Genomic DNA, 15041 nt, shown 5'->3' on the forward strand with positions numbered 1-15041 from the left:
TTCTGTGGTTCTTCCTTTGCTGTTTTCTTTCGGCTTCCTAATGGCTCTGCACTACATAGAACAAGAAGGTAGCCAAATCAAAACCAAAACTTTCTGTCTTCATGTGATGAAAGTGTGAGGTGATGAAAAAAGTTGTCTTTGTGTGATGAAAGCTTCGTCGAAATTCAGAGTCGACGACTTTCGTTGTCGACGCGAGAACTAAAATGAATTAAATAAGTATTTTGGAAGTTGTGCATACCCAAGTGCTCTATATTTTTTAAAGCTAACGGGCATGCACTATCAAAAGCGTGCAAAATGACAAAATCAAAATTTCGGGTTAAAGTCTCTACCTACCCTTAAATAGCTGCGCTGACACGAGTGTTGAATTCAAGACGGAAATAGTAATTTTATTCGACATTACATGAGTAAGGATTGCACCATGTATACACTCTCTGTGAATATATTCGCATGTGAACGGCCAACAGTTTTTACTTGCGTAACTGGAGTGGAAGCGAGCCTGCTGGTGACCATGACAGCCCGTCGGTGGAGGCCGTGTGCCCGTATCTCACCAGTTGTCTCACCAGATGTAATAGGGAAGCAGTACGAGAAGGCGGCACCAGATGCACAGAAAGCTCAATTGAACACTCACGGCGGCAACAGCAGCCATATCGAAAGCTTGTGCGCGCGACAGTCAACTAGCGCCGCTGATATATCCCAGAGAGCCCTTGGCGGGCCTCCAGGCTTAGGGAGCCGCGAACGCCAGTGCCACCATGAAGATGGCCGGCCCGAAGATCCCCGCCGTGGCATGGAAGGAACCTGCGTTCGATAAGACAGCGGTAGGGAAACAACTCGGCTACCGGCCCTTTTATCGCTATTTGTGGTCGTCCTTCGTGTACATCCGTTATCTGACAGCACATGTGGCAGACATATTGTTCCGTGGACTGCAGAGAATCATTGAAGCAAGCCGTGATTTGCGGTCTCGCCTAGCATAAAATAAGCAGGCATCTATGAGACGACCCAAGGGTTGTTTAGCCGGAAAGCTCAAGTAATTGACTCGCTTTAACCATCGACGTGACAGCATTTTTTGGCTGACAATGCACGTAAGCCGGGAAAGTGGGGTCTATTTTTTTTTTCTTCACACTGATTACAGAGCGTTGTTTCCCATACCAGTTGGTCACTTTCTAGTGCATCGTTTTGAAAATGTCTGAGGGTGCTAAGTACCGCTATAGAATGAAAGCTTGCTCGTACGATGAATATAACATTTTGCTTTCGAACATCCTATCTCGCCCAGTCAGGGGCTCTGGAAATCGCGCTCGCGGCAGGCACTCAAAAAGCCCGGACCGCAATTTTCGCTTCCCATATAGCCGATTACTAGCTCGAAAGCACGGACCTTGAGACCCTTGGCAGTCGTCGTCCTTGAGACGGTAGACGACTCCACTTGGAACATTATTCCTCAGGTCAGTCGTGGTCAGTATCAATGGTTCATCTGCAGTTAGGGAGAGGAAAAAGCCGGCGCACGCCACTTATAAGTGCTTCTGTCAAATCAATAATAGCACGTTCAAACATCAATACTAAGAATGAGAATGGAGCATGGCAATGCCCACTATATTATTATATACCGTCAGCGTCCGTCGATATTGCGAGCACGTAGAATGCTGCAGGACTGTTCCGTTGACCATCGCATGCTTTGAGACAAAGGTCTTCGGAGATCCACGTGCTCTGTTCTGCCACCGGGTTCAGTGCATGAAGCGACCTAGGGGCAAAGTGAACGCAGAAACCGTCACTTTGTGAGCACACACACAAACAGGTCGCAGGCATTCCGGTAAATCACGAAGTTCAGACACCCTATAGACTCGTATAAGGGCTGCACTTTCTTCACAATTTTGACGAGGTGCTGCCCTTACACGAGACTGAATCTTTTTGTCAAAATGGTGCCGGCCCAGCCTTCAGTTGTGCTATAGAGGCTAGAAGGTTATCCTAGTGTCGTGAACGCGCGAGCCGACATGAAATACTTTGCTATGCTCCGGCAGATGGCACCAGCACTCGCTGGCGGGCTGCTCTTGCGGGCTCCGGCACGCTTTTCAGCGGGCAAGTGACCGGCGCTTTCCGCCGATTTGCAAGTTCACGGAACAGGCATGCAATAATCTATGGGGGCCAGTCAACATTACAAAATTAGCGAGCACGCTTATCGCAGACGAGTGATGAAATAAAACTTTGTTTTGGGCTAGTTCGCCCATAGCTGGTTATGACGGCAGGTAACTGAGATAAAGAGACAAAGAAACGAGAGGGTGCGCTTGTCATGTGTTTCTATGTGCCTTGTCTTCGTCTTTGTTGTGCTGCCATTTTAACCAGTGACGGAAGCTACGCAAGCAGCCGTAATAAAATGGGGTTGGTATTTTTTTTTTTTTTTCACGGGAGATGCGACACCAATCAGCCCACAATTGTGGAGAGAGGAAATTAAATGCATTCTGTTCGTCTCGTGCATATAGTTTATTGCAGCTTTACAAAATTGAGCACTGTGGTTCGCAAAAACGCTGTATGGGGAGCGCTTTCAAACCTATGCTACAAGTTTTTTTTTTTTTGTTGTTGCACAATGAAGGTAGGTGTGTACAAAGGCGGGGAGCATATTCGCGACTGTCGTTCTACTGGCATCGCCTCATTTTCAGGAGCTCCTGCTTTTCTCTTTGTGTGTTCCGTTCCATGTTCTTTGCTGTTGCAAAGAAGTGCAGCCTCGTCAGTGCATAGAACCTTATTGTATTTGTTGTCAAACTCCACCCATACTCACTGCAACCCATGTACTTCTTTAAGCTTCGCTCCCTGAAGGAAATGCAAAAAGCAGACCGTATGCTTCCAGCATGAAGCTTATTCCTGCTGAAATACACAGTAAATGTATCCTCAACATTGCAAACAAGCTCCTCAACAGCTTAAGAAGGGTAGATCAAGCCCCCATGATCAAACTGCCTTGTTAGTATGGAATTTCCATCACAATCTGCTTGTATAAGGGCAAAATACAAAGGCGAGAGGCGCATTCTAGGCGTGAAAAATTTTTAAAGACTTTCTGACAACATAGCCAACTATATAGCCTACTAATCTACTGTCACTGTGCTTTTCGACACAGTTGTCTTAATCCAACTGCTTGCCTTGTATTTTTAACATAGATTCTGCCCACTCCAAATTGCCATCATCCATGGATGGATGGATGGATGGATGGATGGATGGATGGATGGATGGATGGATGGATGGATGGATGGATGGATGGATGGATGGATGGATGGATGGATGGATGGATGGATGGATGGATGGATGCATGGACGGACGGACGGACGGACGGACGTATGTATGTATGTATGTATGTATGTATGTATGTATGTATGTATGTATGTATGTATGTATGTATGTATGTATGTATGTATGTATGTATGTATGTATGTATGTATGTTATGAGCGTCCCCTGGGCGGTGGGCTGCGCCACCAAGCTCTTGCTACTATACTGCCTAATATCCTACCTAGGTTAAACAACGAAAAACGAAAAAAACTATGAAATACCACGCCCAAATTTTCTGATCCCCTATTGCGAACTGTGCTTTTGTACGTCTCCGTCTGTTGTCGTTTCCCTACTTTTCTTCCACCAATCCTCCAATCGCCTCTTACTAATGTCTATTGCGGACATGTTTGCTTTACCATTGCTCCCGCTGAACCCAAGGGCTTCAAGGAGGCCAGTGGTGCCTAAATCCACCGCTGGGTAGACGTCTTCACATTTTAATAAAACATGCTCCACAGTTTCCCTACCTTTACCGCAGCAAGCACATGCTTCTTCTTTCTTCATATATCTCCCCTTATAGGTGCGTGTTCTAAGGCATCCCGATCTCGCTTCGAAAAGTAATGAGCTTCCCTTTGAGTTATCATAAATGGTTTCTTTCCTGATTTCGTTTTTTCCTCTTAAGTAGTTACTCGTGGCAAGTTTTTTTTTTTTTTCATTGCCGCCACCCATAAGATTAATTCAGCCTCTCTGACTTTCCACTTGACCTTCTTTGTTGCTGTGTTGCTCACCCTACAGGCCGCATACTTGCTGGTAAGCTTCCTAGTTCTTTTCCTCCACTGTGAATCAATGTTTTTCCTGTACAGATACCTGAACACTTTCTCCTTGCTCCTCATCTCTTCCCATTCAACGCAAACGGTATTTTCTAGGTAAATCTCTCTCAAAAGCTGTATACAATCGTTAACTAAGCCTTCCCCTTCCAGAATATCCCACAAAATGTTGCGGTCTACGTTGTCGTAGGCTCCTGCAATGTATAAAAAGGCTACATACAACGGTCTGCTTTCTGCTTTTGATATTTCAATACACTGAGTAAGAACAAACAAGTTATCATCCAAACGCCTACCTATTATGAAGCCATGCTGAAGCTCTCCCAAAATGCCATTATTCTCTGCCCATGCTTGAAGCTTTAATTTGATTGCCTGCATTGCTAGCCTGTATATTACTGACGTAATGGTCAATGGTCCATACGAGTGAATTCTGTCTTTATCCGCCTTACCTTTATAAATTAAATTCATTCTACTTTGTCGCCAACTGTCTGGTATTCGTCTATCTTTTAAAGTTTTTTCCACTGCTTTCACCAGAGCTTCCTTACTTTTTGTTCCTAGTTCATTTATCAGCCTTATGGGAACCTCGTCTAGCCCTGTGGCTGTGCGCTTAGGAATTTTCCGCTTTCTTCCAGTTTAAATTTGTCAGCACCAGCTCCTTTTCCACTTGGGTCTTTTGATACAGCGCTGTTCTTTCTAGCTCCGGGTTATTTCTGTGAAAAGCTAAGTTCATCCGCTGGTCCTCGCTCCCTGCTCAGTCGCAATGGAAGTGGACGACCCCGCACGTCTGCCGGTGACGGCGGCGGCAGTGGCGGCCGCCTCCAGGAAGCGGATCGGTCAGCAGAGCGACACCGACAGCGAGGACACCCATGTCTACTCTCTCAACAGTGAGGACACTTCCGATGACGACTTCCAGCTTGTACAGAGCCGCAGAGCGAAGCGACGTAACACCAGGACGCCCTCATCGTCAAGCACGCAAACAGTGAGACAGACACAGAGGCCGGACGCCAATACCATCATCTTTGTGCCCCTGCTTCCCAACGTCAACATGAAGCTACTTAACAGGCAATCTGTGTCGATGTCACTGGAAGCCTTGGTGCCAAATGAAATATCAGACATTCGAGTGAACACCCGAAAAAATCTTCTGGCGGTTGATGTCCAGCATGCGGCTGCTTTGACCACTCTACGCAGCGTAACGGACCTCGATGGCATTCAGGTGCGCTCTTTCATCCCTCTGGGATCTGACGTAGTCACCGGCGTTATCTACGACGTAGACGTCGCCATCCTTCATAACGGCTTGCCGATTCTTATCAAGCCAGCCAATGATGAGGTCATCGTTGATGTTAAGCGGCTAGGCAGTTCGCGCGCTGCGTGAAAATAGCATTCAAGGGCAAACATATACCGTCGCATGTCAAGGTTGGACACTTCAGACATGCAGTGCGGCCTTTTATTGCGAAACCTCTCCAGTGCCGCAAATGCATGAAACTGGGACACGTGAGCAGCGTCTGCGAAAATCAGGCAGCATGCCCCCGCTGCGGAGAGCCCCACGCTGCAGATAAATGTGGCGCGACTGTGGTGAAGTGTTCAAACTGCGGAGGATCACATGAAGCTTCATCGAAGAAATGCCCACATATTAAGAAGGAAATGGCCATCTTGAAAGAGATGGCGAGAGATCATTCATCTCATCGCGAAGCCGCCGAAAAAATCAGGAAGCGACGTTCACGTCACCGGCGCTTCTCAAGACAGGCTTCTCAAGGAAGGCGCATGCCACTTCCTACAACACCACCTCCTCCTCCACCGCCTAGGCCAGACAATGTGGAAAGGACCGCGAAGAGCAAGTCCACTGAGAAGGCTACATCTGCCGAATCTTGGCCGGCTCTACCAAAACGACTACATTCACCAACAGAATCACAGCAAACTTTCGCTGGACAACCCCCGACGTCTACTGTCGGCGATGTGTGCGACCAAGACAGGCAGGTGGCTGATATGCTGCAATCGCTAATTAATACAATGCACATTATACTGAACAAGCTGCAAACACCAGCTGCTCGAAGCGCTCTGCAAATACTGGATGCACTAAATCCAGTGCTTGCTAGCATCGTTTAAGCACCATGGCTCGACCAATAGTCCCCTTCCGCACTGAACTTAAAAGTGCGTCGATCTTTCAATGGAATGCCAGGGGTCTAAGGACCCGTATATCAGACTTTCGCCAATTCATTTTCACAAATCGCTTCCCCATACTGGTCATTTGCGAACCAAATACGTCAACTCCACTCAGACTGTCCGGTTATGAATCTTTCGTCTCGTCCACATGCGGTGCGAGCACGAAAGTGATCATCTACATCCGCACGGACTTCACATATGTCGCTAACGCAATAGAGCCTCATGACGACAACCAATACGTCTGCCTAAATGTCCAAAAGAAGAATGTGTCATTTACACTAATTGGTGCCTACATATCCCCAGCGGGTCACTTTGACGGCGAACGACTTAAGAAAATATTACTAATGAACAATGGTCCCTGGGTTATCACAGGTGACTTCAACGCGCATCACCAGCTATGGGGAAGCACTAAAATGGACTCCAAAGGCAGGAGCCTTGCCTCCTTTGCTGCCGACCATGATTTGTGCTGTGTAAATGACGGCAGCCCTACATTTCTGCGAGGCACGAACTACAGTAGCTGCTTGGACTTGACTTTGGTGTCACGGCGCTTTGCCTCGAGCGTCCAATGGTTTACAGACGTAGAAACACATGGAAGCGACCATATTCCAACATACATAACGATTAGAGGAATTGAGCAACGCTCCTCTACTGTGTTGCGTACAGTTGATTGGACAAAATTTAAGAATGATATTGATGACACTTGTCGGGAAGGCCTCTCACACACTATCGAAGAAACAATCGCAGAGGCATTGAAAACGTCCATGTGCTCGCTTACAAGGTCAACAAGGCGAACAGACTTGGACGTGGAACTGGATAGGCTGCGTGCGGCACGCCGACAGGCGGAGAGGAGGTATCGGCGCACGAAGTCCGTCTTGGATCTGAGGGCTTCACGACGCATACAAAAGAAAATCCAACGTCGCATGGATAAATTGGAAGATAAGCGATGGAAAACATTCTGTCAGTCGCTTGATCCCCGAAAATCGCTCTCGCACATATGGAGAACGGTTAGGGGTCTTCGCTCATCTCCGCATCAAAGGAAGCCCTTCGCTGCTCTGGCCCTCTACCAACTTCGCTCGAAACTTCAATTGGCTGAAGAGTTCTGCGCACGGATTGCTGGGTCCGTGGCCATCATTACTGACGCAGCATTGAATGACATCCCTGAGGCACGTGTACCAGAAATCAACGTGCTCTTTTCACTCGAAGAGCTCGATGCTGCGTTGGCGACTTGCAGGCGTTCTTCGTCACCAGGACCTGATGGCATCACGTATGCTGCCCTATGCCACCTTGGACATGAGGCACGTGATGAGCTTCTCAACTACTACAATGAGTCTTGGCAGAACGGCGCCGTTCCTAAACAATGGAAATCGAGCCGCTTGATCCCCATTCTGAAACCTGGAAAGTCACCGCTTGAGATCATATCCAGCTTTTCTGGACACGTACCTACTAGCGCCCCAAGCGGGCCCGGCACGAAGCTAGCGCGTTTTCAATGGAACGAGCGGGTTTTTTGCGAATAACAAAAGCTGCAGGCCGATTATTGAAAAACGCAGGTAACAAACGTGTTCTGGATGACAGTCCACACGAGCCAAATATAGTGATCACTCTATGGCACGTAAAAATTTTGTTCCCACAGCACTTAAAGTTTTAGCAATGGAAGCCTATGGAAACGATGAAAATTTGTGCTCGATTTTTGAGGCAAGAACGATGACTGTAATAAAACTATCCCGTCTATCCTAATACGCAGTGCAGCGTATGTAGTCCGGAGACTCAGCTTTCGATTGATGCCTCTCTCGACTCTCCACATATGGCGTAAGACTGTTCCCGAAAGCGATTTTTGTAACACTGTCGTGAAAATTGCCGTGGCATCTATAAAAACATAAGCGTACGCTTTGGCGAAGCCTCGGTAGCCGTGGCCGAGTGGTAGAATAGCGAGCACCTTTCGTCCCGCTTCACGGGCGGCCGTGGTTCGATTCCTTCTTCGCAGCGGTTTTTTTTTTTTTTTAAGCAGCATAGGACCTAGTTTTGTAGTCTCTCACTAGATGGCAGAATGACAAAACCCAAGATTTGCTTTCGGTTTTGGTTTTTCAGCAGCGCATTTTTTGAAAGCCGCATAGGGCTTATAGTCTCCTACCAAATGGCATAAACACAAAGCTCAAGACTTGCTTTCGGTTCTGGTTTTCCAGTGGTGCCCTTGAAATATTATGCTTTCTGTTTTTCCTCGTAAAACGTAACAGTATCGTGTTCATTTGTTAAGTCATCGCTTTTATGAAGGTTTCATTCATTGGACAACATAACTAGAAGCTTGCGCATGGCTTTGTGTTATGAAAAAAAAAACTTTCGTGCTTTGTAGCGTGGAACCTGCAAGAACAAGATGGCTATTCTTATTGCGTTCTTCTGGAAGGTCCGTTTTCTTCGACTTTCGGCTGTCCTTAATGGCACACACTCCGAGCGAATGACGTCCAGCTGTGCCACAATGTTACCCGGTGGCCAGTGCCATTCCTATGCAACATTCGTGTGGAACAAAGGGTCTGCTAGGCTGAGTCGCTGCCCGAACGTTAATTATTTCTAAATATTCATCCAAATAAGAGATGCACCAACTAGGAGATGTGCAGCGTCTGGATTAGTAGCTACTGTTAATGTGTTCCCTACAGCCAAGTGGTATCAATCCGTAGGTGTGGCCGTAAAAAACCATTTGAATAAAAGTCCGTCGTTCGGTGCATTTGCTTTTAATGCGCAGCATTCTTTGTGTAGTACCCCAGCAATTTGGTAGCAAAATCGTGCAATATCGTACCTGTAACGCCATAAGCTTGACGCATTTCCCATATAAATATATAGGTCTTCATAAAAAGGGTTGGGGTGACCAACTTGAAATTGGAAGTGGCATCAGCATAAATTTGGGCCAAGGTGAATTTAGCAGTGATATGGGAGTGGCCCTACCTAAATTTGGAGTGAAATGGTAGTTAGCCAAGCTGAATTTGAGGCTGATATGGGGGTGGCCCAACCAAAATTTGACGTGATATAGGGGTGGGTAAGCTTAAGTTTGGGGGAATAAGGGGGTGGGCCAGCCTGGATTTGGGGATGATATGGGGGTGGGAGAACCTAAATTTGGGGGTGATATGGGGGGTGGGCCACCCTAACCATGGGCGTGATATGGGGCTGGGCCAAGCTGAATCGAGGGGGGGGGGGAGGTAGGGGGGCTAACCTAAATTTGGGAGTGATTTGCGGTGGGCCATCCTAAATTTGAGGTGATAGACGGGTGGGCCAGGCAAAGTTTGGGGCTGATATGGGGGTGGGCCAACCTGGATTTGAGGATGATATGGGGGTGGGCCAACCTAAATTTGAAGGTAACATGGGGACGCGCTAACCTAACCATGGGGGTGATGTTTGACAGGGCCAAGCTGAATTGGGGGGCGGGCGAAGGTGATGGGTGGACTAACCTATATTGGGGTATGATTTGCGGTGGGCCATCCTAAATTTGAGGTGATCGAGGGGTGGGCCAGCATTAGTTTGGGGCTGATATAGGGGTGGGTCAACCTCGATTTGCAGGTGGTATTGGAGTGGGCCAATATAAATTTGGCGGTGTTGTGGAGGCGGGCCAATCTGTATTTGGGGGTGATATGGGGTTGGTCCTACCTAAATGTGGGGGCCATCTCGGGGTCGGTCAATCTGAACTTGGGGGCGATATGGGGGTGGGCCAACCTAAATTTTGGGGTGCGTCGACTGGAATTTGGGGGGACGATTGATGGAAATTCGTGGGTGGACCAACTTGAAAATTAGGGGTGGCCCAATTGAAATTGGGGATGGGCCAACTCCAAGTTTAAGGCTGGGCGAAAAAAAATCGGGCGTGGCCGACTTAAAATTGGGGGGTGGGCCAATTTTAATTTGAGGGTGTGCCAACTTGAAATTTGGGGGTGGGCCTATCTAATGTTTGGGGGTGGGCCAATTGAAATTTGGGGGGCCTGTTTACGAATAGTTAGACAACACCAGTCGTGTTTCTGCATCTTTTTCATCATCGCAAAGTATGTATATTAATAATTGTTACCTAATACCCCTCAAGGTGAGCTACCACTCGAGCCTTCCCACCCCACTGGGCTGATAATGTCACAGAAGTATTCTCATCGTGACAACTGCGACGTTCAATGCGGAGATCACATGAACAAATCGCAGACTGAGCTGACCATTTTCACACCAATGTCATTGCTAACACTACTCGCTCGTGCTAGAGGCAACACAAGCTGACAACTATCATAATTCAACTTTCACTCGCACGCTAGTCGACACGCTCTCAGCGCACTATTTCGCGAATCATTGGATAGAGCCTTGCTGAATGTTTTACTGTCATGTTGCGTCGTTTTTCACGAAGGCCGTCTCCCGAAAAGAGAATAGATTTTTGAGAATGACGAGGCAAGCTAGTATATAACTCATACGAAGCAAATGTATAAACGGTTATAGTGATTTTTCAAAAATGAATATAAGTAAATAAGATATCAGATGGTATTGTTTCGACCGGGCATGACAACGAGTTTTTCCCGCCTGTCACAGTGCTTTGACCGAAAACCTAATCATTTTGCTCAAACGTGTTGCCCAACACTACATGTGCTAAATGTATAAAAGTGCGGTGCGTGGTCACAGCTTCAAAGCCAGTCTATTTTGTGTACGGTTGTTGATATTGTAGTAATGTGGAGTTTTCTTCTTTATAAGAGCACAAAAAGAAAAATATTACAGATGGTAGTAAGCGCAAAGTAAATTGGAAGATCTGAAACCAGCAATTATCTTTAATTTGTGGATTGGTCTTCTCCGCCGGTAGATCGCTGTCGCATTACTTCAAAGAATTTTGTTTGTGTGCAACTGCAGCAAAAACGAAAATACTACCATTTCATTGCCAGGACCTTTATGCCCTCCACACACACAAGAAGGACACCAGATAATTGGCAATATCAGTTTATAAACTGACATTGTTTTGCTAATTTCAGTGTAGCGTGGTGCCTGCGGACGGAGTATTTTCTTAGTATCAGTCCAGTGTTAGCAGTGAGAAGCAGTTCGGTGTACCATTCCCATGAGGGCATACTAGCCATTGTAGCGCTTTACCGTAGGACAAATTAAGTGCTAAAAACTTGGTGTGCCTTGTCCTTTCCGCAGGTCGTCCATCCATTCTGTTATGGTGACGATCAACATTGTGTCCGTCAGGCCTCCTCCTCATTTTTAGCTTCACCATCGCGAGAGCGGACAGAGAAAGGAAGCTTTCTTCACAATCAGCCCCAGCGGGATTCCACCACTCGTAACTGCTGCAATTTGCATTCAGTGACTGGGCATGCTAAGCACATCCTTAGTTTCACAATGACTAGAGTACGCAGAAAAAGTAGAGCTTTGGTCGCTACCACTACCACGAACCCATGTCAATGCAGATATAAGTACGTGCAGGGGCTGAGTATGCTAACCTCTCCGCTACCACCTGCTTCCACCAACTTAGATTTTCCAGGCATACCTGCTTCTTGTTTCCGTCGCAGACGCATGCAGGATAAGCGCGGATAACTAAAAAATCTCAGTGCCCTTCCACTCTGGGAAGAAACATGACCTGCAAAGCTGTGTATGTGGGTCCCTTAATGGTGAACTGCACCTCCACCGTACGTCGGCCCCGCATTGCACTGTCTTCGGGATCGGCCCACGTATGGGGAGTGCTTTACGCCTGCTTCACCTCCGTCGCGGGTCTCCCCGGCATGGCGTTACATTCGGGATCAGCCCACATATGGGGAGCGCTGAACGCATGCTTCACCACCGCTGCGGGTCGGGCCGGTATTACGCTACCTTCAGGATTTGGCTCTACACGCGGACGCGATAGTGGAGAAAGTAGCCCTTAAGAGGAAGCTTTAGCTCTGGTGGTCCTATCTAAATAAATGTAAAAGGCGAATTCGTTTTTCTTGACAGCCACTGCATCTAATTTGACAAGGTTTGTTGCATTTAAAACAAGAACTTAAAATCTAGTGTCTGTTGGTTTCGAATTCTTGAATTAGGTCATCATTTGTTTATTCAATATTGTCCAAAATGGCAAATTTTAAGAAAACGAAACCATCAAGTTTACAACTCTCTTTCGGCAAAGAAAACTGATATCAAAATTATGTACACTGCATCTAACAGCACATCTAAAGCAGACAAAATTGATATATTACGCATCAATCTTAAAAAATTTAGTAATATGGAAACACAGCTTTTCCACAACCCTTGTTCACAACGTAACGACTTCACGTAAGATATAAATCGGCATACTGGAATTGTCTAATGGATGCTGTTTACAGAATCGCGATATCAGTTCTTTATCTGGAGTTAATAATTTGTAAACTTCGTGCTTGTGTACTTTTCGCACTTTCGAATTGTTGAATATCTTTTACCAAAATTCAGGCCCTAAATAGAAATTCCGCTTCCAATAGTCACTAGAATTTACCTTTCTATCCCGAATCCAACAAATTTCATTAAAATCGGTCCAGGGGTTATCTAAGAAAAGCGTTTCGGTGTTTTACATCTATTTGAATAGGCCGAGTCGGAGTAGGGCCCGTGTTAAAGCTTCCCCTTAACGACTTCGCTGTAAAAAAAGGAATAAAAGAATAAAAGAAAACAAAAACGCTGCATCCATCAGTATCGCCGGCTCAGATTTCGTCATGATGGCACCGTCCCCATCGGCACGGCTCCGTGAGCAGCTGCCAAGCTGTTCACTTTCGTTATCTTCCTTCCCTCGGCGGCGGCGCATTGTCTTGATGCCAGCGGCGCGCTAAATCTGCACCATCATTCCGTCATGCATCGCTTCTGCGACCAAGCAAGCTTTCGGCGGCACACGTACGCTGCCGTATTGACACCAAAACTTTAAACTGCTTGCTTTCGAGAAAACAGCATGAATAAAAATGGAAGGCGACTATAAGGCCACGTGGAATATGTTCGCGGGGCCATACTATTGATGACGGCATCCCGAAAGGCTAGATGTGGTCAGGTTGGCTTTACAGGTTTGGAAGGAATGACTGATGGTCTACTGCTTCATTATCACATAAACAGCGCTTGAAGTTGTTAGCGCAGTTTGTGTGTGGTTCCTCCTTTGTGTCCCGTCGTGAACTGCTGTTCTTTCTGTGGCTTTACAGATGTTCCTTTTCGGCGTCAGTTACGCCTTCCAAGAGTGTTTACTTGGAAAATTTTTGTTTGCATGGCTCTTACAGAAGCATGTTTAGTCGAAAGTTTTTCGATTGGCTGCATAATCTCGAGGACGGGCTCCAAACTTCTCATTTTCTTTAGCCACGTAAGAACCATTACTGAAAATTTAATTAACGTAGCTTTGTTAATTACGCAAACAACTTCTCAACTTACTCCGCATCTAGAGATTACAAATCTGAACACTCGAATGATAAAATGATGTTAACATTGTTTGTATCATTTCAGAACTAAAGCTTGTTTTCAATCATACCTTCCCCAGACATCTGTTGAATGGAACCGCCTCCCTCCCGATATTGCAGCCATTGAGGATAATCAACGATTTCGTGATGCACTAACAACCTTTGTTTGTTTTGGAGAATGTTGAAATTATGTCCTAACAAAATTCACTGTATTGTATTTATTGTCTTTGTAACCTGTATTACCCACTCCCCTCTGTAATGCCTTTGGCCCTGAGGGTATAATAAATAAATAAATAAATAAATAAATAGTTTTGTTTCGTGCAGTTAAAAGCAGCCGGCATATTTATGGTGTTGTAGACTTCTTATAAAGTAAGTGTGAAAGCTTGGACAGGTTATCTTGGCACAAATCAACTTCATGAGCTTAAGCACATGTGCCCAACCTTGCACGACTGCCTTTACAACCGATTCTTATATATTATACAAGAAGCACCTCAGCGCTACGGTACATCCCACAAGGTGTGCGAGAACATTGTGTGCGCTCCCGATTAAGAGCCTGAGCGTTGGTGGCATCAGGCTCGGTTTCCTGGCATCATAACGAATAAAAACTGCTGCCTGGAGGAAAGCATTGGGTACATTTTCAGTACTTTGTAACATATGGATCAGCACGGATGTGCACGTTAGAACGAAAAGTACTGAAATATTAAGATGAGGCTTCCGCTGGATGTATTTTAGCGGTCTAATTATAAGATCTAAAGAAAAAATACTGTGATTTTGTGACAAATAATGCTGACATGAAATATGAGCTCCGACACAGTAGCCGTGGTGGAACTGGCTCCTGGACTATTGGGATACATTGAACCACGATACGCTGGTTTGATAGTTCGCGCTTGAATTTCCTGTATGTCGGCGCCGCTGTGCAGTGTTGGAGGCCCTTTTTGAACGACAAGCACTATTTTTCAGCTAATATTGAAAGCAACTGTATTCCTTTTTTAAAGGGGGGGGGGGGGGAGCTTTTTTTTTTTTTTAGCGTCTAACCACAGTTCCAAAGTTATCAGTTAGCTCAAGATGCGCCTGCATGTGTTTCTAATATCCAGTATGTTGTCACGGATTCAATAGCGAAATAGCGTTATCTTATCAGATTGCGCGCGTGAAGCGAATACTGGCCTACATTCGCCGTCACATTTGAGGACTCGAGATTGCGCTGCAATGTACGAGCATTTCAGTCTGACGAACTGACGCCTTGATCCGTAGATAGGAATCAGAGGAAGCACTTTGCGCGCAGCCATCGTTGCGCTTTGAGCGTTTTCTTTTCCAGCGCAAGCTCACCTTATGATGAGATATATTCGTGACTCACTCTTTGGAAGTGTTTTGTTCTTGACATCCCTACAATGTGAGAGTATAGAGGCGCTCCATCTTCATCGAGTGAATACTTGGAAACGGACTAGG

General features: G+C 46.2%; 1 protein-coding gene across 1 annotated transcript in view; it reads right to left on the reverse strand.

Annotated features, from left to right (window-relative positions):
• Positions 1–360: 360 nt before the first annotated feature.
• LOC135919927 (HHIP-like protein 1) overlaps positions 361–15041 on the reverse strand; it is a 97674-nt gene continuing 82993 nt past the window's right edge. The window contains exons 6-8 of the mRNA XM_065453942.2: positions 1599–1732; positions 1370–1465; positions 361–795 (exon numbers count right to left, since the gene is read on the reverse strand). Coding sequence (XP_065310014.1) covers positions 722–795; positions 1370–1465; positions 1599–1732 — 304 coding nt within the window. The 3' untranslated portion in view covers positions 361–721. The remainder of the gene's footprint in view (positions 796–1369; positions 1466–1598; positions 1733–15041) is intronic.

The sequence above is a fragment of the Dermacentor albipictus genome, chromosome 3 (genome assembly GCF_038994185.2).
Source record: "Dermacentor albipictus isolate Rhodes 1998 colony chromosome 3, USDA_Dalb.pri_finalv2, whole genome shotgun sequence".
Taxonomy (NCBI): domain Eukaryota; kingdom Metazoa; phylum Arthropoda; class Arachnida; order Ixodida; family Ixodidae; genus Dermacentor; species Dermacentor albipictus.